Here is a 25,750-nt window from a genome sequence, read left to right as displayed (position 1 = left end):
GGGCAGGAAGATGCAGTCTTAGGAATAGGTAATGCAGTGGTTTCACAGGAGCTGCAGGGCAACACACAGCTCAGTAATGGGCCAAGAAGGGATGCTTAACAGTCTGTGAGTGCAGGTGATTGCAATAGGATGGGCATTGACTCTCCTACCAAACAAAGGTAGGTTTTCAAATATAAAGATTTGGGCGGTGTACAGTAATTTCTCACCATTATTTTTGTTATGAGATTATAAATGACAGTAAGTATAAATTGTTTCGGGGGGCGGGGGGAGGTGGGGGGCGGTGGCGGGGAGGAGGCGGAAATCCTCAATAAATAAATAAATTAAAAAAATACATTTCAGAAGAATTTCAATAAGAAGTTGTGTATTTCTCTTAAGATAGAATATTGTATGAGGATCAATCAGCTGAAAAATGTGTCTATCTGGTGAATCAAAAATGGAAGCAGGTTACTAATACTAAGTGGGTTAATTTCTTTTTCTACTTTTGTGGTAAAATACCCTAACAAAAGCAACTTAATGAGGTAAGGCCTTTGCCTGGCTCCCAGTTATAGTATAGTCCATTATGGCTAGCAAGAAGTTGCTGGTCACATGGCATCCACAGTCAGGAACGGAGAGTGATGGATACATGTTGCTCAGGTTTCTTTCTCCACTTCTACAGTCCAGGATCCCAGCCCAGGGAATGGTACCACCCAAAGTGCAGTCCCTCACTGCAGTTAATGTAATCGATATAATTTTTGATAGTTATGCCCAGAAGCAGTCTTTCAGATAATTATAGATTCTATCAAGTTGACAGTTAATACTAATCATTATATTGACTGAAAATAGTTGGAGCCTAGGGTCCTGAAACAAAACTGAAATAAAATGAACAGTACTACTCCTTAAATGTACTTATTATAGTAAACCTGAAAAAGTTTTGTTAATGTCTATCTTCTTTGCATTGAGTTCAAATGTCAAGCACATCTGATCACGTTATAAAATACAGAGTAATGGATGTATTACTGAGGGGCCCATGACTAAGTCCCTGACTAGGCCCCCCTTCAAGCTGAGATGGCATTGACAAGCACATGTTCTAATAGTCTTTTACTCATTGAAATTTGGATTTTAGCAATAGTTAGGATTTTAAATTATAGTTTCTTTAAGAAAATAATATTTTTCAGCTATGTAGCAGGATGACTACTTGTGAGTTATTTGGGTATTAGAAATAAAAACATTTTAAAACTGTAGTTATGATGGTACTTGAAGGGAAGGATTTTATGCTGCACATCTACAATTGTTACTGTGTTAAATGAAACTTCTCTTTGAGTGGTAGGTATACAGTGTGTTTTAAATCCAGCAGAACATTATTGCTGCTGGTTATTTATTTATTTATTTATTTATTTATTTATTTATTTATTTATATTCTCCTTGGGTCAGTGAGGCTTGAAGCAGGGAGGCAGAACAAATTTCAGTACCAGTTTGGTTTTTTTTTTGTTAGAATTATAACTAATTCTCACAATACTGACCTAAGTATTCAAGAGACACACAAGGCTTTTAGCAGTTAAAATACTGAAAATTAAATTTCTGCTTTCCAGCGATCATTGCAAATCTCTTTAGAGATACTGTAAGGATTATTGAAAATTGTTTGGCTTTGGAAAGAAACAGCACTTTGAGCAATGGCAGATATCAGACAATAGGAATAGTCTAGCTGATTTTTTTCCTTCTGTACAATATATCTGAGAATCTTGAAGTTTCACCCATTTTTTTTCCATCATCCAACAGATGAGTTTTAAACAGATTTTTGGGTAGAAATTATTGCACGTACACTGTGGGGACTGTGTGGGTGGCTTCTCTGTCTGTTTGTTTGTGAGTGACTTGTCATCTGCCAGTTGATCCCAAAGCCAATGATCACTTTCCCAGGTGTGCTCATGACATCTTCTTCAGCCTTTCTCCTCTTCCTTGTGTACGTCAAGCTCATTTTCAAAACTCAGAGCTTTCTGCTGCTTTTGCTTGCTGCTCTGTTTGAAAATCATTCTCCAGCTCCTTCTCCTCTTTAGAGCACTTGCGTTAGAGCCACCTCATCAAAGATGCTTACCTAGCCTTTCCTCTATGACTTACTTTTCTAGAGTCTGCTTGATTTTTCTTCATGGTCTTCGTAGTAACATGAAGTTTCATTCTATGTTTGTTTACTCTGAAGTCCTGTGAGCTCAGAGACTTTGTTTTGTTTGTAGAAACATTCTTAGTCCTGGGCAATACAGGACTCAGCAGTAGTTTGTTGAATGAGTAAATGTGCAGATGTGCCATGAGAAATGCATGCCCCATGCATTTGGTGTCCTTGGATGTTTCTCTTACCTCATTTGTACTTCCAGTGCATTCCTAGATTTTGCATGCCATTTATTTTTTGTGTATTCTCTGCTGGATTAAAATATTTATTTTAGGTGTACATCCTCTGCTGGATTAAAATATTTACTTTATTTTAGGGGTATGGTTGTTTTGCTTACATTATGTCTGTGTATTACTCGTGACCAGTGCCCAAAGAGGCTAGAAGAGGGTGTCACACCTGTACAAGGAGAGTTACAGGGGGTTGTTAGCCACTATGTGGGCGCTGAGAATTGGATTTGCATTCTCTGAAATCTTTCCATCTCTTCTCTGCTGGATTTCAGCTATACATATACACAAGTGGAAGTTGCTGCCTGTATGTTGTTAAAGAGGGCCAGCGTAACCAATAATAGAGGATGGAGACAGTAGATTCCAAGCGTCTTGAGTTCAAGAGCATTCAATGGACTGATTCATTTCTTCCCCCCTCTCTCTTTCTCTTCCTTCCTTCCTTCCTTCCTTCCTTCCTTCCTTCCTTCCTTCCCTCCTTCCTTCCTTCTGTTACTTCTTTCCCTGTTAAAATATTATGTTTTACCTGCAAGATTTATAGCTAGAGACTATGTAAAATGCAACAAATAAAAAATATTGTTCAAAGAAATTCATGAGTACATTTTTAATGACAAAATAGAGTCTGTTTTCTTTATCCCCTAGAAAGGCCCATGTCCCGTGAGCTGTCACACCTCCTAGTTGGATTAGTCAGTTCCCCTTCTTCAGATAATTCTCTTAACATATGGAAAGAGAATTGAAAGAGATTGCCCTGACTCCGCTCATCTCACTTGGGAGGTAGTGCTGCTCTCTTCCATGGAGACACAAGACGGATTGTGTTATGATCGCCTCCTGAACAACTGTGATTGTTACATGTATATTTAAATACACCTGCAAAATGGACACAGAAAAGATGTTATATTTGAGAACAGTTGTGAGTTATGCAGACATCTGCCAAATTAAATAGTAGGCTCTTTTTATACATATGTTTAAATCATGAGTGCTGTTAGTTTAAACTTATTCAATGCTTATCAATAAAAAGATGTATACTTCAGAAAAATATGTAGTCTTCCACCCTTGGTAAATTTAGCATGATTAATATGAATTTTTTGTTTGTTTTGTTTTAGGTTCGTGGGAGCAAGGGAGAAGTTCTGTATATTTTGGATGCTACTAACCCTAGACACTCCAACTGGCTTCGCTTTGTTCATGAGGCACCATCTCAGGAGCGGAAGAACCTGGCTGCCATTCAAGTGAGCTTGTTGGCTTTGTATGTACAGTGCACCATAAGAGTAATGAATTAATTTATGGATCTACTCTGTGTCGTCAGCTTATTTCCCTGTGATCAGCTTCAAATAACAGTACCTAAGTCGTAAAAACAGAGAAAATTATCATAGTCTTCATATGCAGGAAAAAGCAACTGAACTGTCAGCTAAAACCAGGTCACTGGCTTTATGGGAATTCTTGGGGGGAATGATTTACATGGTTTGATACTGTGCTTGGCAGAGCTTGCCTTCAAATACTTTTATTTTCTTCAGTGATTTTTTTCTTGATAGCACTTTGGTTTGCTAGCTGTTCTGGCTCTTTGTACTCTGCCATTGATTATTCTTTGAGAAAGGCCTCCTGGAGACCTTGTTCTTGTGTGCTTCCCCACAGTCCAACTGAGGCCCTTGGGGATAGTGTGTTTTTGAGACTTTTCAGATAAATAGATTTGGTGGGATACATTTAAGTATCTCTCTGTGCTTAGAAACATTTGGCTCATGAAATAGTAGACACTGGCAAATCCAAAATCTGCAGAGTAGATGTCTCAATTTGAATCCAAGAATCTAAAGCTCCTGTAGAGCCACGAAGGCTGCTTGGAACAAGCTGAAGATATGGTGTTTCTGTTATGGTGACCAAGCAGTGTGGCAGCATTGTGTTCTCTTCAGCCCTTCAACTGATTGGATGAAGCCCACTCATATTGTGATACTGAAACTGTTTTCATAAAAACACACAGCCTACGGTTTAATCAGCTGTCAGCCACTACATGCCCAGTTAGGACGACCCATAAAAACAATTCCACAAGTAGGACCACATCTTGCTGAATTCTGTTTCATTGTATAGCAGTATACTGCCACACAAAACATTTGGTTCCTGTACAGACTATGAGGTGAAGTTAGCAATTGTCCAATGGCAATACAGGCAAAAGGAAAAGAAGCAAATATAGAGTGAGCCTATAAATAAAAGACCATCCAGAGAAAACAAGAGAATTAAGGGACATCATGGGGTGATGATAAATTGACTCATCCTATGTAAAGCTTTCTTTCCTGACTGAACTGCAGAAGTCAAGAAGCCATGGCTGACAGAAACAAGAAGGGAAGGACGATTTCAGTCCAGTGCTCCAATATGGGTCTCTGTCTCTGTCTCCTTTCATCACCTGATGAAGGTTAATATTCAGGAGGATGCCTATATGTTTTTCCTTGGGTTCTCCTTATTTAGTTTCTCTAGGATCACTAATTAAGGCTCAATGTCCTTTGTTTATGGCTAGAAACCAAATATGAGTGAGTACATCCCATGTTCCTCTTTTTGGGTCTGGCTTACCTCACTCAGGATAGTGTTTTCAATTTCCATCCATTTGCATGTAAAATTCACAAAGTCCTTGTTTTTTATTGCTGAGTAGTACTCTAATATGTATATATTCCATACTTTCTTCATCCATTCTTCCATTGAAGGGCATCTAGATCAATGGCAATGGATTTTTGATCCTACTGCACGTACTGGCTTTGTGGGAGCCTAGGCAGTTTGGATGGTCACCTTACTAGACCTGGACGGAGGTGGGTGGTCCTTGGACTTCCCACAGGGCAGGGAACCCTGATTGCTCTTTGGGCTGACGAGGGAGGGGGACTTGATTGGGGAGGGGGAGGGAAAAGGGGAAGTGGTGGTGGGGAAGAGACAGAAATCGTTAATAAATAAATAAATTTTAAAAAAAGAATGGAAGGAAGATAGCTGGGCAAACTGACTATACTCTTCTGTGTGTGACATTTGCTTATAGAAATTTATTGATTAGTGCACTGATTGTGCATTATCCTAAACCAGCTGTGGTGAGGGGAAAATCCATAGCACCAAGTTTAATTTCATGAAAAAATATAGTCATCTGGTGTTCAATTTCCTATCCTCAGCTAAACAATTTCTCCTTTAATACGAGGGTTAGGAAAGCTGTATTTCCCTGTATGGACACATAGAATTGACTCTAATAGGGTCCCAAATGAGAGTCCCAGACACTCAGTGACCACTTTCCTTCCCCCATCCCTTTCCTTGAGACAGTTTAGGAGTCTGTGAAAGAAAATGGTTGCCGTTGTGGTCCCTCCTCACATAAGTGATGACTTAAGAAGGGCATCAAGGTAAGGGCAGGATTAGAATATGACAAGAGCCTCTGCGAAACATCATTGTTGATTTAATTAGGGTCTAAATCTGTTCAGAGGCCACAGCAAGGATGTTGTTGTGGAAGCAAAGACACTAGCTTGTTTTCTTTTAGTGTTGCTTTGCCCTTTCTTAATGGGAATGGATGTACCATTACTTGGTTTTGTCATGGTATACAAAGGAACCTTATTAGCTCCCTTGAGGTAGCAACTTTCTCACTTGAACAGTAGCTGTAGGTTCAGACTGTTGAGGCTTCAAAATCACATTTGAGTAAGGGTCAAAGAGCATAATAGTTAGGTCTCATGACTGAAAACAAAGCCAGACTTCTAATTGGCAGGAATGCTCTCCTGAGAGTTGCATTCCAGAAACTCTGAGTGGGTAAGACACGAGCGTAATGTTTCCTGAATTATGAATCACTTGCATTCCAAATTGCATCTGAAATTTCGGGTATTCAGGAAATTTTTTATTTGAGCTGTATGCCCTAGGGGTGGAGTAAATGAGAAACATTTGTGACTATGTGGCTTGCTTGGTGGAAAACGTCAATACTTGGTCCAATTTTTTTGGGCAAGGGATTAAGAATTTCAGGTCTGTTTTGGCAAATGATTGGAACTCCTTCATGGAAGCTCAATTATATTTGTAGGTTTGCGATTTATTTGATTTTTGGAAATTTGCTTTGGAAATGATGATTAAATATCTAAATTGCCGAAGAAGGATCCAGGGAGCAAATATTTCTTCCCACGTGGACCCTTTGCAGAATAATCAGTTGAATTGTGTATTTAGACTTTGGAAACGTTTCCAACTTAGACTAGAAGGTCCTGAATATGAAAGATGTGTCTATAAGTGATGCAGAAGCCCTCTTAAACATCTGAAGAGCAGTGACGCTTCTCAGAGTTACTTTTGTGCCTCTAAATGAATACTTGCGTATAGTATTTGATAAAGTATGGTAAGTCAGTGTTGTATAGGCTTATAAAAACCTTTGTTCTGATTTTTAAATAGAGAACCATTTAGTTAAAATTACTCAGCTAAAATAGTGAATTACGCTATTTGGAAAAGAAACTGAATTCTTTGTATTTTCCAAGGTACTGTACTTCATGCTCCTCTGTACCCCATCTCCAGACTTGTCTTCCCTAGGGCCTTTGCTGTATGTATGTGGTTGGCATGAATGAAAAAGTGACTTGGTGTTTATGGGGATCTTGTTACATGAAGGGATTCTTTGGGTCCTCATTGATATCATGTAGAAGGCTGGATATGAAGATATTCTAAATGATGAAGAGTCTGCAGATTAGGTCAGGGTAGGGATGCTCATCGGGGGAGGATGCTGGGATTTGGTAATTAACCACATGTAAACCACTTGTCTGAAAAATAATATTTTACATTTGTACCCTATAGAGATTTGTCACAAAAATCAAGATTCTTCCTGAGAAAATGTCACTATAAACCAAGATATTACGGTATTTGGCATAAACTTTAACTCAAAGATTGCAAAAGAAAAATTGGAAAACTTATCCTTTATAAGTCATTTGTAGACTTTACATTTTTCATCCTCACAGGAAAAAAAAACAGTATTAACAGAAGTTAGTGATGACGCAAAAGTTGTGCCCCCATCTGCCAGCACACTCACTAAAGGCTTTCTGTGCAGAGTATTGCCCATCACATCCTTAGTCGCAAGTGGAACAAAATTTGTCCTTAGGCAACTTGAAGCTCCTTTTTTTTTTGTTTGAAGCTCCTTTTTAAGGAGTATATATGGCTAAGACAGATATGTCAATAGGAATAGTGCTAAGCGCAGTGTTTTATAGACTGCAAATAGCCATTCAAAGTGATGAACAAAGCATTATTGGTGAAAGCACTTTATTTTTAAATGGAAGTAAGTTTTGGTTTTTGTACCTCCAATCCTAGAAATCATAGCAATTGTTAACTCTATGTCCACCAAAGGCCAGTTCATTATCTGTGTCTCTCCCAGCGGTAAGAGCATGCTACTATGGTGTGTCACCAGTATGTTATGGGAGTCATTTCTTAAGAGTATAGATTTTGATATATACTCAGTTTATATTCGGTATATATACTGGTCCTCTTGATTATCTTTGTCATCAGTTGAACTCTGACATGATTTAAAAAGACAGCTTAGCAACAGAGCAATGGACAAAGAGGGTCCTATGTAGTTGTGGGGTTGGCTGTAGAGGTTTGTGACATTGGGAAGGTGCGGAGTCCAGGCAAAGAGCATGTGTATAAGATTTGAGCATGAACTTCCTTTTCACCAGGAGCTTTGTAGTTGATGTTCATAGACAGCTTGACAGTGGCTATGTCTGTCGTTTGATTGATTTGTGCTATAGCCCTGCATACTGTCTTATGTTTAATTAATTGGACATTTGTCTGACTGACATGCCTATGGCTTCTCCAGCTGGCTTGAGATGGTCATATTTAATATCCTGGCACGAACAATGTAATGTATTCTGGCTTCCTTCCCTGATGTCAGTTGCGGTCCTTGAGGTGGGTCTTTACACATTTTCTGTGGTATCATCTTTCCATTCAGAGGCAAGAACAGAAAGGGGACAGTCATTTTTACTGGCGTTCATTCCAGTTCTTCCCCAACTGGGCTGTGAGGACTTCCCCAACTCCCATTCAGTCCCCATTTCCATATTTTGGAATAAAATACAATTTCATAGATCTTACCTTTTCCTTTATATTTTAAAATTGTATACTATATTCATTTATAGTGATATCTTTGCTTATATTGTGTTTCATCTCATAAAACTACTAATGCCGTGCTTATAATGTTGACATAGAATCATTCTTTGAAACACTTTGCTCCTTAATATAGGGTTTAGCTCATTATTATTATTATTTTTTATTTTTTTGGTTTTTCGGGACAGGGTTTCTCTGTAGCTTTGGAGCCTGTCCTGGAACTCCCTTGGTAGACCAGGCTGGCCTCGAACTCACAGAGATCCGCCTGCCTCTGCCTCCCGAGTGCTGGGATTACAGGCGTGCGCCACCACCGCCTGGCTTAGCTCATTATTAAAACTCATATAGTAGCCTCATGATGATTTTACTCTCAGAAAGTCCATTGGTAAGTGTAACCAAAGCAGAGAAGCACATAGAAGTGATTTTCCATAAATTATGATACATCAAATTATTATAAAACCTTAACACATTTATCAGTTTTTTGCTTCAGTGCATCCCAAGATCAAATACATCTTTCTATGTTATTGTTGAAAACAAATGAACAAAAATCCTGTACTAGGTTGGCGAACAAACCTAAAGCCACACTATATGATGTTCAAATGGCAGAACATTGTTAGAACCCTGTCGGCCCCTTAGTTTGCCGATATCTCTATGTGCATTATCTGCCAGTTCCAGAAATTCCACACTTTATTATACTTTTGCTATTTTTTAAAATCTCAGAAATAGTAATGTTCTTTATTTAAAGCCAGGAGACAGTTTTCATAGCCAATTCCTTTAAATCTAGTGTTGGATTGAAATCTTGGGCACGATGGGGCTGGAGTTGTTGCTCATTTGGCAAAGTGAGTGCCTGAAACCCTTAAGGCCCTGGCTTCTTCCCTCAGCACTGTTTAAATTAGATGTAGTGGAACAGGCTTATAATCCTAGGATTTAGGAAATGGAGGAAGGAGGGCTAGAATTCAAGGTCATCCCTGGTAAGCTGAAACAGGTGAGGGCATTTTAAACTACCTAGGTGAGATCCTGTCAGGTATGGCAATTCCTCGGGATGCTGGAAGAATTGAACTTAGTAGCTAGATTACCCCAGTTTATAATATTTGAACTTATTAAATGAGGTAATCTTAAAGCATTCGATTTCCACCAAGTCATATTCTTGTGGTACATACCCCGTCACATTAGGATTAATGATAAAGATGGCACTGATGCTAGGAACTAGTTAGTGTGTATGTGATAGGCACGGTGCTTTCCATTTTGCATGTAGCATGTGCTTTAATCCTAATAGCTTTTTCCAAATGCTGGTACTACTCGAGCTCAGGTTGCCAGGGTGTGGGAGTGTGGGAAGAAGACTTTGTTCTGTGTACTGTGACATCACTTTTATTATTTCAATTCTTCCGATAGAGCTATGGAGTAAACATATAGTCAAGTTTGATCTGGAAGACTTAGTGGAATTCTTGTACATTTTAGAGCCATGTTTTACATAGGCTTTTAGTGTTTTATTTTCAAAAGGCCCCGGGGCACCTGCAAGGCACGTGCTGTGTCTCTGAGCTGCTCCATGAGTGCTCTGACATGTGCAGCTCTACAGTCTCCCATAGCTGAGAAGCTGCGTGAGACTGATGGCACTCATTAGGGAGCACGTCGGTTAAGATGACATCACTGTGGAGACTATAAGTTGTCTGTTTTAATGTTTGAAACTACACTACACTTTAAACTAAGCTTTAAAAATGCATGTCCGGGAGGGGAGAGGATGGAAGGGGAGCAGAGAAAAATATATAGCTCAGTAAAAACAATAAAAATAATAATAAAAAGCATGCTCCTATTTTGTGATTATTAAGAAAGGGGATACAAATAATACTCCTTTATCTTGACTTGTGATGTCACACATCACACTATATTACAAACACACCTGCTCTCTCCTTTCTCCAGGCTTAGAGAATGGTCCCATCTGCTTTTTGCAGCACGATTTTCTGCCTCCGGGTGTAAGTGAAACCTATTGATGCCCTTGTCTCCAGGAATGTTTGCCTCCCCTTCCTCCTGCTGCATCCACTTCTTTACCTCTAATGTGTTGTTCTCCCATGCTCCCCTGGCTTCTTCCACCTTATGTAGTTAGTAGATTTTCCTCAGGTCCCAGTGCACTGTGCCATGAAACCACTGGATGTTTCTCTACATCCTTTGACTAAATTCTGCAGTAACCCCCAGTGCCATTACCCATTTCTGTCTTCAGACACTCTGTTCTTTTTTTCTTACATACCCCATCCTCTCAACCACTCTTTACTAATCCATCTTAAAGCTAAGTCATTCGGAACTCTTGGTGACCACTGAATTACTTAGAATTTGTTAAGAATGGAAAATTGAGCCAAAACCCATTTTTGTAGCTCCTTGTGTTTTCCTAAGCAATGTTATTGCTTTTTGCTGTCTTATTAGTTTAAAACAAGGATGTATATGGTAGAGTGCTTGACCTTGGACTATATAGTCTCAAGCACAACTGTATGCTATGTGAAATATACCATTTAGGCAAACTGTTTCAACACAGGATCCAAGCTGGAATCCGGCCTTGGCTGAGGCCTTGGTGTAGTTCTTGAATCCATTTCTACTCCCTATATTCTATTTCTCTCTTGATGGCAGAAGCAGTAAACCAATGCCTCACTGTCTTGCCTCCAGACTTTCCTACTTTGAGGTACTGGTGGTGCCACCTGGAATTAGAAGCTAGAATAGACCCTTTTGAAGTCCTTGTGATCAGAAATTTGATCACAGCAATAAGAAAGGTAACTAATTTAGGAAAAGAGGAGGTGGGAGGAAGGAGACACATTTGTTTAGATAACTCTAATAAGATGTGGAATAGTAAATATATTGGGAATGATAATATATAATTAAAGTACAATCCTTTCTCTGATGGAGTTTAGCACAAATCAAGGATTCAGATAAATAAATTCAGATGTAGTAAGAGAGAGGATTGAGCAGCCTGGGACCTGCGGTTCAGGGCTCTGGTGTGGTTATGTAGCTGAAACACTTCTTTCTTAATGTGATATAAACTATTATTTGATCAGTTATGCAAAGCTAACATTATTGGGAATCCATGCAATTTACATTTCAAACATTTTCTTCATCAAATTTTTGACTCACAACCAAAACCTTTTTCATCCTCAGTATAGTTTCTCACAGATTTTCTACTGTATCCTAATATAATGTAACAAGCAGAGAACCACCTTCCGCCTGAGATGAACATCCCAGTGTCATTTAGCCAGCTCTGAGGACAGCTCCAGTCACATCCAGGAGCCACCCTGTGGGGCCGGTAGAAGTGAGTGTGCAGGGCAGAGCAGTCGTCCTCGCTTGTGGATCTACAAAACCGCTCCTCAAGTTTCCAATTCCTGTGGCACTCTTTTGTTCTAAAGTTTCTTGGTCTTAGACAAATTATTAAAATTTAATAACTTAATTTGCATTGAAAAATTTTTCATTAACTGTGAAGTATAGTTTTATTTATTTATTTATTTTATTTTTCTTCAAGCAGAGCCGTGGTTTGTTTCTTTTGCTTTTAATTCACAACAGTCTCAGTGAGTATCAGGGAAGGATGTCTGTATTTGCTTATGATCTACAACTGGTGCCACTTTGTTCACAGGCTTGGTTTGTAAGACTGCATCCGTTCTCCTGCATAGTGTGAACTGTTCCCTGCGGTGCAGTGGCTCACCAGCCATGATTCTAAAGGATACAGATGCTCTGCACTTGTGCCTATGTAGTGTTACCTGAACGTGAAGCTGATTGTTCTGCCTTTTTCATCACCATGAACACAACTTGCCCTTTTCTCGCCTCCCGTCAATTCTTGCTTTGTTTGTTGTTTATTTTTGGGACAAGGTCTTGCCGGTCGCCCAGGCTGGCCTCTAACTCAAGCTGCTTCTTTGATGCATCAACTCTCTATACACACCAAGTGCTAGTATAAGAGGTGCACACCATGGCAGCTGCTTGTTTTGTTTTTATTTGTTATAGATAAGGTGTTGCTTTGTAGCTGAGGCTGTTCTTGAATTTCTGATGTTTCCTACTACCCTATGAGCACTAGGATTACAGTATTACTATCATGTCTGGAAAAAGCTCTAGTAGCTTATAGTTATAAAGTCCTATTCCTGTTTGCATGAGTATAGCTGCCATGTTGAACGCTTTACCCACATGGTATCCACAGGGAAGGATTTCACTGCAGCTGTGTGTTTTCCTGTCAGAAAGAACATTACGGAGGCTGAGTAAGGACTTTGGAAGCTTTCTTCTGCATGTGTCTCATGCTGTTACCACTGGAATCCCATGTGTCAGTGGGTGTCATGTGCTCAGACATGCTTAGAGGGCAGAGAGTTCAAGAGCCGTCAGAGTCACATGGCAGCTTGCAGTAGTTAGGTTAAAATACTTTGTTGATAATAGTTACATCTCATCTTTAACATATTTTGTTGTTAGATTAATGTTGTAGATATATGTTATTAATTTTACTGTAGAATTTTTTCCTAATGTTTCTCATCTTTAGACATGGTGTTTATATGCGGCTTGAGACTTATTCAGAGGGTTAGTAAGGAGGGACTAAGTGAGATGATAACAGGTATCAAATTCTTGTTATCGTATTAGTTTTCTTTACTTTCATCTTTTGTCTTTTCATGCACATAACTATTGAGTAGCACTTCAACCACCTCCCCACTCTAGGGTAAAGCATGCATTCGTAAGCTGATTTTCTTGGATTATGGCTTGATCACTTCAGCTGGATGGTGTGGATTTTCACGGCTTACTGCCTTTGCAATTGAATAATTGTGCCTTTGCCAAGTGTACCATCATGGTTTCCCTTATACCATCGACACATGGACAGCAGCCTGCCAGTAAGTAAACAAGAACCGAGTTATATCACAAATAGATGCAGCTGAAGTACCAAAGCACCTACCCCTCGTCTGGAGTTATGTTTATTTGTACACAGTGGGGATTAATATTTTCCTGTGAGAGAAGGTAGAGTTACTTTTGCTATTTCCAAATAGCGCAAATGAACCTTAGATGCATGAGTTCATTAAGTCCACCCCAGTTGAGACCTGGTGCTTGAGTAGGGATGATAGGAAAATTGTCAGGGAAGGCTGAGTATTTTTGCTGTTGAAAGGAGGTAGAAGATTTCAAAGAATGAATCTTTTTAAAAATGTATTTATTTACTTATTTATTTATTTTTGTGTGTGCATGTCTGTGTGCATATGCATGCTATATATATGTTGATACCTGAGGAGGCCAGAAGAGAGACTATTAGATTCCCTGGGGCTGGAGTTCCAGGCAGTTATGAGCTGCCTGATATGGGTGCTGGCAGTTGAATTCGGGCCCTCTGAAAAAGCATCAACTGTTTATCCGCTGAACCCTATTTGCAACCCTCAAAATTAGATTTCTCTCCTAAACTTCTAGGAATAAGTCTGTCCATTAGTTGATAGATGCAGAAAGAACTCAACAGGAGGTATTTTGAGTTAATTTGGTTATAATCACTGCCTTAGTATAGTAGTCATAATGAAAGAATGCATCAAATGATGGCTTAAGTTACTCAGTAATTTTGGAGAAGAGGACTCTCAATTTTAAAAGGCTGCATATTCTAGCTTCTCATTTCATCCTGATTTGATTGTGTTCTTAGTTTATATCAATCTTCCCTAAGTTGGACAAGGTCTGAGAGCCAAAGTTTTATGAGCACTTTTCCTTCTGCTCCATTGACTTGCCATTCTGTCACTTGTGACCAACACCTTGAGCCTAACAAAGGAAGAGGTAAGACCAACATCAGTGGTTTGAAGCTGAAATAGAGGCCCTGCGTAATAAGGAGCCTTGCTCAATTGACAGTCTAGAAGCAAGAAGGTAAAGGCAGAAGAGCTGCCTCTGGACTCGTATGTAAGCATTATTCCCATGAAGCACACATGAGAGCCTACTCTATAGAGTACCTTAAGACTAATTGCTGGAAGATAAACATCTTGATCATGAGGTCAAGGTCATGTAATCTACAGAAAAATGTAGGCCCTGTAGATAAGTAATCTTCCATAAGAGTTACCCCTCCACTCTGGCTGGAGATACTAAATGATTCAGCACATTTATTAAACAATAATAATTGGCTTTAAAATGATGAATTGACCTTCTTCTTGGGTTTATGTGTGAAAATTCAAATGCAAATTTGTATGTGTAGAGAACATGTTGACTCAAAACAACAACAAAACTAGCTGGGGTTTTTTGTTGTTTACATATATATATGTTCCAAACATGGTGAAATATTTTTTGTTGATTGCAAAACCTTAAGAATCCTTACTGAGGACAGTATCTACAGACTTTGGAATAAACTTTGTCCTTTTGACTCATCCTCAACACTTTCATGCTCATTTTCCATATACAGTCTGTCAAGATTTATTGAGAGTTTGACTGCTTCTCACAGCCTCCGCGATTCTATATAGTCCTCACTAAAGGACTCATCAGTGGGTTGTTGTAGGAAGCCATTCTTCAAATAAAGGAAAATACAACTTCCCTCTGTCATCCTAAGCATTTTACTGCTTACTTTTTATAAAATATTGAACAAATTCTATGAGAATTGCTAATACTTGATGACTGCTCAGTGGAAATCATCTTTTCAGGAAATACATATAGCACATTAGAAATTTTTTGAATCATGTGGGTTAAGTGTAAAATTTATAGAAATAAATTGTCAGAAAGTTCTTACCTGAAGGGAAGCAAGTTTATATGGAAAATCCCAAGTTAAAAGTATTTATTTGAATTTAGTAGATTAGATAGGCTAAATTGACAGTGTAGGAGCAGAGGAGTAAAAGCTAAAAGAGCTACCCCTAGACTCCTATGTAAGTATTTTTTTTTTATTAAAAATTTCCACCTCCTCCCATTTCCCTTCCCCTCCCTCTCCAGTCCTAAGAGCAGTCAGGGTTCCCTGCCCTGTGGGAAGTCCAAGGTCCTCCCCCCTCAATCCAGGTCTAGGAAGGTGAGCATCCAAACAGACTATGCTCCCACAAAGCCAGTACATGCAATAGAATCAAAACTCAGTGCCATTGTCCTTGGCTTCTCAGTCAGCCTCCACCATCAGCCACATTCAGAGAGTCCGGTTTGATCACATGCTCCATCAGTTCCAGTCCAACTGGCCTTGGTGATCTCCCATTAGATCAGTCCCACCGTCTCCGTGGGTGAACGCACCCCTCGTGGTCCTGACTTCCTTGCTCATGTTCTCCCTCCTTCTGCTCCTCATTTGGACCTTGGGAGCTCAGTCCAGTGCTCCCTTCTCTCTCCCTGTCTCCCCTTATTCGCACCCCACCCCCACTCCCATGCTCCCAACTGCTGTCCAGCAATCTTGTCCACTTCCAATATCCAGGAGGATTAATATTTGTTTTTCTTTGGGTTTACTTTCTTATTTAACTTCTCTAGGATCATGAATTATAGGCTCAATGTCCGTTATTTATGGCTATAATCCATTTATGAGTGACTACATACCATATTCATCTTTTTGGGTCTGGGTTACCTCACTCAGGATGGTGTTTTCTATTTCCATCCATTCCAAATTCAAGATGTCATTGGTTTTTTTTTTACCGCTGAGTAGAACTCTAAAGTGTATATGTGCCACACCTTCTTTATCCATTCTTCTACTGAGGGGCACCTAGGTTGTTTCTAGGTTCTGGCTATTACAAATAGTGCTGCTATGAACATAGTTGAACAAATGCTTTTGTATATGATTGGGCATCTCTGGGGTATATTCCCAAGAGTGGAATTGCTGGGTCCTGAGGTAGGTTGACTCCCAGTTTCCTGAGAAACCACAACACTGATTTCCAAAGTGGTTGCACAAGTTTGCATTCCCACCAACAATGGATGAGTGTACCCTTTACTTCACATCCTCTCCAGCATAGGCTGTCATTGGTGTTTTTGATTTTAGCTATTCTTACAGGTGTACCATGGTATCTCAAAGTTGTTTTGATTTGCATTTCCCTGATTGCTAAGGAGGTGAGCACAACCTTAAGTGTCTTTGGCCACTTGAACTTCTTCTTTTGAGAATTCTCTGTTCAGTTCAGTACCCCATTTTTGAATTGGGTGAATTAGAGTTTTAATGTCTAGTTTTTTGAGTTCTTTATATATTTTGGAGATCAGACCTTTGTCTGATGCAGGGTTAGTGAAGAACTTCTCCCATTCTGTAGGTTCCATTCTCCCCCAACCAGACCTCTGAACCACCTAGTATTTGATCATTTCTGCTCACCCGTTAGCATACTAACGTGCTGCTATGGCTTGGTTTCTTCTGACTTCTTGCTAACCTAGTCCTGACATGATCAGTCACAAGGTTTGCCTTCAACTGAAAAATTCTCACAGCATATAGTTTTCAGTGTTAATGGTGGGAGAGTTCTAGGCAAGACAGGATGGTAGGTAGACCTAACTATATACTCAGGATACTCTTCAGGGTCACATTCTCAACTAGGTTTTCCTATCATGGATACTAGTTGGGTCTACCCTTCACCTAGCAATCTCCTGGCCCAAAGAAGAAGTGAACTATCCTAGTTTGCATCATCTTATGATGATAAACACAGAGCAAACACAACTTCTAGGAAGGAAGGGCATTTTTTGGTTTACAGGTTACATCATGGAATGTGGGGCAGGAGCTTAAGGCAAAACCTGAAGGGAGGAACTGAGGCAGAGGTCATGGAGATGCTGCATATTAGCTTACTACTGATAGCTTGTTCAGCCTTCTTTCTTTTACAACCCAGCACAACCTGCCAAAGGTGTGAGACTGCCCAGTGTGGGCAGGGCCCTCCATATCAATCATTAATCAAGAAACATACCCCACAGTCTTGCCTGCAGACCAATCTGATGGGAGCACTTTCTCAATAGAAGTTCCTTTCCAGATGGTTCTGGTTTGTGTCATGTTGACAAAGATGAGAAGCACAGGAACTCTTAACATTCAGAACCAGTTATGTTCCCAAATATCCCGATAAACTCTCATAATCTGAACCTACTTCTTTTTCTGGTCCCCAGCAGCCCATACAAATGAAGGGCTCCTCTTTTATGCAGTCCCCCATAAAAACAATGCTTCTGAAAAACAATGAAGAAAACCCTGCCTTAGAGTAATTATGAAGAAGCCTCTCAACTCTCTACATCTTTTGAGAAACAGTTTATCTTCAGCCAAAAAATGCTTTTATAGTAGAACAAAATAAAGTCCTGTTTTCTTCTGTTCTACTATGAAAGTAACAGAAGAAAATTACAAAACCCTTGGATTGTCTGCCCTTAGAAACAAGCCCTCATTTATACATAAGTCTCTTACTATTTTAGACGTTACCTTAGCTAGGGTCAAATATTGCTGTCATAAACACCATGACCAAAAACAACTTGAGGAAGAAAGGATTTATTTGCTGTATGTTTCCATATCACTGTTCATGCAGTAGCCATGCAGGATTGGTGCTTACTGACTTGCTCCTTGTGGCTTTCTCAGCCTGCTCTCTTATAGAACCCAAGACCATCTGCTCTAGAGTGGCCCCACCCACCATGATCTGAGCCTTCCCATATTAACTGCTAGTTAAGAAAATATTCTATAGTTTGCCTGCAGTCTGATCTTATGGAGGCAGTTTCTCAACTAAGATTCTCTCCTCTCAGATAAAATTAGCCAGCACAGACATGCTGGGTTAGATATCTATAGTTATATAATATCTATCTTCATTTCTGTCTTTCCATACCAATAAAAGTTGATAAATCTTTAAAAACCAGTTGTTAGAAATTTAACTTTTTTTTTTTTAACTGGTTGGGCATTTAGGATATTGCAACATTTTGATATTATAGATAGCTTATAGGAGAAGCAATTTTCCAAACATCAGGTACAAGTAAAATCAAGCAAAATGAGAAGAGACACTAACACAAAAAATTCAAAGCTATGAACAATAATGGAGGAGATAACAATTAAAATTGCTTGCTATATTGCAAAAGCTAATGGTCTAGGAATATTTTTGAGCAGAGTATGGTCTTGAAGAACTTTATAAATTTCTGCCCCTATCACCTGAAACTTTAGGCAAGCCATAAACAGTGTCTTAGCACTCAGCTAGAGTTCCAAGAAAGTGAACTCCCAGAACATAAATAGCAGGCAAGATTCCTGCATGGAGGGACTATATAGATGAGAGTAAGCCCTGAGCAGAAATAATAGGTGTAATAAAGAGAAAGGTGAGGGTCAGAATGACAGGACAGGCCTGCTAATAACAGCGAGTTGATGTTGAGTCTCAGGGCATTACAGCCATACTCATTTTCTAAAATAGATTTTTATTCTTCATGTGAGTATGCCTGGCTGAGTGTGAGCATGTGCATATGTGTGTGCAAGTGCCTGTGGGGGCAAAGCTATTGTGTCCTCTGGATTTGGTGTTCCAGGCAGTTGTTAGCTGCTGAGTAGTCTATCCCCTAGATCTGTGCCCCTCCCGTCCTTCCCACTGCAGTGCAAGATATGATAAGGCACGGAGTGAGCCTCCAGGTTAGGAAAACAGCTCCACAAGGCTCCAGAAATAGTGATATGGCAGGTTCTGACAGAGCTCTGAAAGGGAATAATACCATGATAAAAATTTCAGGAATTGGGATGACATTAAAAATTAGTACAGTGTAGCTATTAGGTTCGTTTTGCTCCAGAAGTTAATTTTCTGGTTGCTTGGCATTTGTGACCTGTAGTCAGGCAGTATGTAGTGAGGAACATGTGGTGGAAGCAGAAGAAGCGAGTGGGAGGGTCCAAAGTCCAGTGGCAATACCCCAATCAACTTCCTGTGACTGGACTGTGCCTTGTAAAGGCTCCACCCTCCTGATAGCATCACATGTTAGAGACCAACCCTTTATGTGGTGGACATTCAAGATCCCAAGGAAATTAGGAGTGTGGTCTTAACAACATGGTCGTAAACACATAGGAGGAGACTTGAGGCCTTGGTAATGGTGTGAATTATATGGAGAAGGGTTTTTCCATTCCTTAAGCAGCTGTGTATTATGCCTTTAACTGCATTTTTTTTAGATTATAATATAGCAGAGCACATCAGGTTGTGAAAGGCTGCCACAGCTTTTTATTAAAAATCTAGTGAATATTAAACCTCAGTTTCATTACAGAGCCTCTCAATAAACGTGCATCCCTTAAAGTCATAGCTTAATATAATGTTATCATGTTTTAAAATTAAAGATTATTTATTGTTATAACAACTATCACAAAATGACTGATGTACCAGAAAGCAGTTTCAATTAGTTTTCATGCATATAGATCAGATAAGCACAAAGATTTATGTCCTGTCTGAGTCTGCATAATACAAGTCTTCATGTGTTTGGAGAAACTGAGACTGGGAAGGTCTGGTTCTGATTTAATCTCTTCTATCAATTGTGACTGTGTCTTTTTGTTTCTTTATTCATGTCACATCAAGAAGAGTAGTTTATAAAGATTGCTTCAGTTTTCTTAATTAGAAATACCTATGCTCTGGAGGTATGGACGATCTGAAATATGGTCTTATCAAATGTGACTAACACAAATTGAATCTTTGAGTTTTCTCTCTCTTATTTTGGTGAATAATGATAAGCATTTCTGTTTTTCTCCAGGGAACTCTTTAAAAATATATCTGGATTTTTAAATTACAAATATACTTAAAAACAAAAATTGGGACTCAATGGTGTACTCTTAAAATCTTAGCACTTGGGAAACAGGGCCAGGAGAACTGTATCATGAGACCTTTCTCAAATTCTGTGCTTTTTATCTTCATTGTCAACATGACAGGATATTCAGCACCATGGAAACACCCCCTTTGCACATGTCTGTGATGATACCATGAGAAAGATTTACCTGAGTCCCATGGGAGGATCCACCTTGAATGTGGGCAGGCACCAATCTAATAGTCTGGGTCCCCAGACTTAATAAAAACAGGACACGGAGCTGAGCACAGTATTGTATCTCTGTCTGCTTTCTGGCTGGCACTGCAATGTGACCAGAGCAATGACTTCCCTGACTATGATGGATCAAACTCTCAAACTGTCAGAACAAACCCTTCCATCCTTAAGTTGCTTTAGTTACAGCGGGGCAGGGAAATGGGGGAGGTAGTTGGGGGCTCCTTCCTAGTCCTAAAAATACATGTAGGGTTTTTTTTTTAATAGTTTCTGAGTTTTCTGCTTGTGTATGTTGTACCTTTGCATCTAAACCAGCAGTTCTCAAACTGTGGGGGTCTAACAAGCCTTTTATAGGGGTCCCTTATAGTCATTGGAAAACACATATATTTATTTATATTACAACTTATAACTGTAACAAAATTATAGTTAAAAAATAGCAAAGAAAATAATTTTATGGTCAGGGGCACCACAACATGAGGAGCTGAATTAAAGGATGAAAGCAATAGGAAGGTCCAGCACTGTTGGTCTAAACAGCCATTGCAAACCTCCCCCCCCCCACCTCACACACACACATATACCCACACATACTTCTTTCTCTCTGGGCACTTTAACGTAAGAACATAACATGTTGTCAAACTAATGAAGGCTTCATTCTATACTTTGTACTCTATTGAATCTTATTCCTCAGTCAAACTTATTTTCCTTGCTCTTTCCTCATTTTGCCCATGAGGAGGTTTCAATAAATTCATTTTGTGTTTCTTCTGTTTATCTTCTGATGAAGGTGGGTCTTGTATCTATTTGTTGCTTTCATTGGTTAATTAATAAAGAAACTGATTGGCCCTCTGATAGGGTAGAATTTAGATAGGCGGAGTAAACAGAACGGGATGCTGGGAGAAAGAAGCCGAGTCAGGGAGTCGCCATGATTCTCCCACTCCAGACAGACACAGGTTAACATCTTTCCCCGGTAAGCCAGCTCGTGGTGCTCCACAGAATATTAGAAATGGGTTAGATCAATATGTAAGAGCTAGCCAATAAGAGGTTAAAACTAATGGGCCAAGCATTGTTTAAAAGAATACAGTTTCCATGTAATTATTTCGGGTATAAAGCTAGCTATGTGGGCAGCCGGGTGCCTGGAACATAGCCGGCCGCTCATATCACAACAATCTTCACCAGACAAAATAGGAACTGTCTGGGGGAGGCTTCTTAATAAATTAATTTTGTGTTTCTTCTGTTTATCTTCACTAGACAAGTTAGAAGCTGTCTGGGGGAGGTTTCTCAGCTATGTGAGAAAATCTACTCTGGGTGCTTGCTCCTGGGAGAGCAGGCCTTGAAGCCCAGGACTGGCTTCCAGGGAGATTAGCCTAAGGCCAACGGAGGCATTCTATATCAATTTCATTACAAGGAAAAAATTGTCTGGGAATTTCTTAGGTTCCGCTGTGTTCCTCTCTGTGTGTCTGCTACTGGTTGGGAGGTCCTCTAGAGGAGTTATCATTTCAGCTGTTAGTGATTTCTGCCTGCTAGAATTTCCTTAAAAAAAAAAAAAAACAAAAGGTATGCTGCTGGTTGCCTCTGTTCTTCTCCGCTGCTTTCATTCATTTCCATAGGATTAGGGAGGCCAAAGAAGTGAGGTAGACAGGATCACTCAGTTGGTACCATAAATGTCTAGTGTCTTTGGAATTTCCTTTCTGCTCTTTAGAAATTCTTTCTGAAAACAATTTTATATCCCCTCTATTTTGTGTCAGAATTTAATTTTTTCTCTTCTGATTTTATATATAATCTTAATCAGAATGAAATCACTAATGTGTGCTTTATATTTGTAAATACAATTGATATGCAGTCACTCATCTTAGTAATTTGTATTTTGATTGCCATGTGACTTAAATATTTTTTAACATCCAGATCAACTAGAGATGAAGAAGTAGTAGTAACTTTTCATGGGCCCATGGTCCTCAACTATTTCATTATAGTATTTATTTGTTTGCTTGTTTGTGTTTCCAGACAAGGTCACTTGGAGCCTAAGCTGACCTTGGACTTACTTTGTTTCTGATCCTAACCTTGAACCCGATTATCCAGTTTCCAGTTCCAAGGTGCTGATACTGGGCATCATCAATACCCCATACTCAGTTAATACATCTTCAAACAACTTCTAGATTGCCATTAGAAGCTAATAGTGCTTTAACATTTTTAAATTGTCTTTCAGGAAGGAGAAAATATTTTCTACTTAGCAGTTGATGATATAGAAACTGATACTGAGCTTCTGATTGGTTACCTGGACAGTGATGTGGAGGCAGAGGAGGAGGAGCAACAAATTCTGACCTTGACCAAAGAAGGCAAAGTTGACCACTCCAAGGGACAGTCAGCATCTGGAAGCAAAGGTATTAAATGCATCTTCATTTGGTGGTCTGAATGAAGAAACATTGAAGAGGAAGATAGTTTGAATTACTTGAATTATGCTTGGATTGGTGTTATTAAATAGTTTTTGTCAAAACTGTTTTTCTCTTCTGAATAGCAGAAAAACAATGTTTGGGGTTAAGTAACGATTGTCCCAGAGGATGACCAAGGTAGGCGAGGCAACTCTGGTTCTTGTCACTGTGGTAGCAAAGTGAAGGGCTGTCTACTCCTGCACCGGCCCTGCCAATCATCAGTTTAAAACCCTGGGCCAGTAAGGAGGTGGCTCAGACTCTGAGCGTTTAATCTCATGCATGCCTGAGGAGGTCAGATGTTCAGGCTGGGCTCCCTGTATCCTGGAGAAATGGTCCCTGGGTTCTGTCTTGTGAGATCTTCTTGGAATCTGGACCTTCTGGCAACCTCTTTGTATTCTGGTCACAGGAGTGTGCAGGATTTTTAATTTGTCCTTGATTGGGGAGCAGTGATTTCAAGTGACCATAGGTGAAACCGGCAGTCTAGGGGACAGATGCCTGTGGGTTGTCGACTACTGTGAAAGCGTCAGGTATTGCTGGGCATAATCCTTTATCCCTGGAGAAAATTTGAGGGAAATGGCAATCGTGCTGTTGAAGCACTCTGTGTCTTTGTCCATTTGGTCTCTAGTGCATGCTTTTAAACAGTCCAAAAGTTCTTGTTGAGAGTTCTGATCTGGAACATTCAAGGTTCAGTACCAACACATTTGGTATCTGATTTCAGTCTTGTTTGCAAAAGTGAAACATACAAAAACATAAACAAAACAGAAAAAAAACAAAACAAAAAAACAAAAGCCCAGCAAAAGAGACCAAGAATTCACCCACATATTTGCCATTGTAGAGCTTGATTGCATGAATGTGGCACCTTAAGTATGCAAATGACTTGTAATTAGAGGTGGGAGAAAGAGCATCATAGGAAGTGCACAGAAGGTATGATCACAGACGTTGCTCTTCACAGACTGAACACATGTCTCTTTGGCATGCCACAACTGTGTCTTCACGGTGGCATTATTGATTATTTTAATTTTTTCATTTTTAATACATTTAAATTATTTTATTGGACGATCACCTCAAAATATACAACATAAATGGCATCCTGAATACCTTGGGCGGAGCTCTTCCGGTCACGTGGAGTGGGGGTGCCTCACCCACAGCACCAGCCCTAGTTCACACTGTTTCCATGAATTGCTTTACTTCCAGTATGTGTGAGATTCCCCATTGGCAGTTCAAGATAGTTTATGTCTGTTGGATGCTTCTCCTTGTCATGTGCAGAGTGAACTGGAGAGGATCTATTTTCCAGGAAAAGTTTTTCATTGCGATCAGCATTTATTATCATTTTGATTTGAAATATTAACATTGGAAGGGAAAGTAGAGATTGAATTTGATTTTGTTTTGCTTCTGTAAAACACAGTAAAAATGATTTTTAAAAAAATTTTTTTTCTGGGATTAAAGGCGTGCGCCACCAGCAGGCGGATCTCTGTGAGTTCAAGACCAGCCTGGTCTACAAGAGCTAGTTCCAGGACAGGCTCCAAAACCACAGAGAAACCCTGTCTCGAAAAACCAAAAAAAAAAAAAAAAAATTTTTTTTTCTGATAGCATTTTTTTTTTCTGTTCAACATGGGCAATGCTTACTTACATTTGTTAGAGAAAATAAAAATTGACTTTAGTTGATAGAACTAGTTTGATGTTGAAATGAGAGCCAAAGCTCATTTCTGGCGTGTGAACTCCAGTGTTGTGATGTTGCGCAGGTCACCTGGACTATGAAGAGGACTATGCCTGTCCACAGTGTGAATCGAGCTTCTCCAGTGAGGAGATCCTTACTGAGCACAGGCAGACCTTCCACCAGAAGCCCACAGGGGAGAAAGAGTTCAAATGCCAGAGCTGCGGAAAGAAGTTCCCCGTGAGACAGGCCTTGCAGAGACAGTGCGTTTGCTCAGGGTGTTTCAGTTTGCGAACAGCCACTCAGACTGTTCGCTTTGCTTGACACTGCTCTGAATATGTGTGTCTCTGCATGTCAAGTGTGTGAGCAGGTACCCATGCATGTTTGTTAGCATGCATGTGTGTGAGCACATACCCATATGTGTTTGTGAGCATGCATGTGTGTAAGCATGTACTCATGTGTGTTTGGGAAAGAGGAGGGCAGCCTACTTTGGCATGAGTTCATCTTTTCTGAGTTTTACTGTTTTAATTACTCTGATCCGAGATTTATGGTTAAATATCATTTATGCTAGCTCTTCTCTGGTTGATACTTGCCATTAAATATTACACTTATTGGTTTACTATTCTGAAATTTACATATGCAACAAGTTAGCCAGAGAATTGAGGTTATTTATCAAGTGTCACTTACTTGCTCTCTTATTTGTTTTAAAAATGTTTAAGTAATGACTACTTCAGTGTAGGGACAATGAATGGATTGGAAACATCATCTATTTCATAGCCACTTGGAAGAATAGTTTGAAGATGAATAGGGCATAGTGTGACAGTTGGGTAAATTACATGAGGTTACCTTTTACCTTAGTCACTTATGTTTACAACATTACCCTCTACTTTAAGATCAGAGTTATCAAAACCAAGAGAATGTACAGAGGCTATAAACTTCTACACTTAGCAGACTGTCACCTTACATGACTAAAACATCTTTCAGACTTAATGTTCACTTTTCATTTTGTTAAATTCCAACTTATGCCATTTTATTTCCATCTATCTATTTATCTATCTGTCTATCTATCATCTATATATAGATGTGACATTTCTATGTATTATATATATATACATATATATATATGTATATCAACTTTTGCTCATGAAGTTGGAAAATAATTTTATTTATATGTAACAAATCTATAGAAAAAAGAAATCTTTAGGATGGATTAAATATTTAGAGATTTTATTAACTTCTTCTAAAAATGCCATGCAAGAGTTCTATCCTTTTTAATAAGTTAACTTTAGCCTATATTCTATTCAACTTTTATGTATATTTTAAGGCATTGCAGTATATTTTGAACTATATCTTAGAGCTAAGTAAGGTGCCATTAGATATGTAGAAGACTCAGGGAAAGGTGGCCGGAGAGGATGGGAGCAGAACTCGGTGCTTTGGCTTCCTT

General features: G+C 39.3%; 1 protein-coding gene across 1 annotated transcript in view; it reads left to right on the top strand.

Moving 5' to 3' along the window:
* Prdm5 (PR/SET domain 5) overlaps window positions 1-25,750 on the top strand; it is a 157,530-nt gene that overhangs the window by 43,662 nt on the left and 88,118 nt on the right. The window contains exons 3-5 of the mRNA XM_005360627.3: window positions 3,462-3,584; window positions 22,430-22,604; window positions 24,395-24,569. Of these exons, the coding sequence (XP_005360684.1) occupies window positions 3,462-3,584; window positions 22,430-22,604; window positions 24,395-24,569 (473 nt within the window). The remainder of the gene's footprint in view (window positions 1-3,461; window positions 3,585-22,429; window positions 22,605-24,394; window positions 24,570-25,750) is intronic.

The sequence above is a fragment of the Microtus ochrogaster genome, linkage group LG3 (genome assembly GCF_000317375.1).
Source record: "Microtus ochrogaster isolate Prairie Vole_2 linkage group LG3, MicOch1.0, whole genome shotgun sequence".
NCBI lineage: Eukaryota > Metazoa > Chordata > Mammalia > Rodentia > Cricetidae > Microtus > Microtus ochrogaster.
This window is presented reverse-complemented; position numbering and strand designations above follow the sequence as displayed.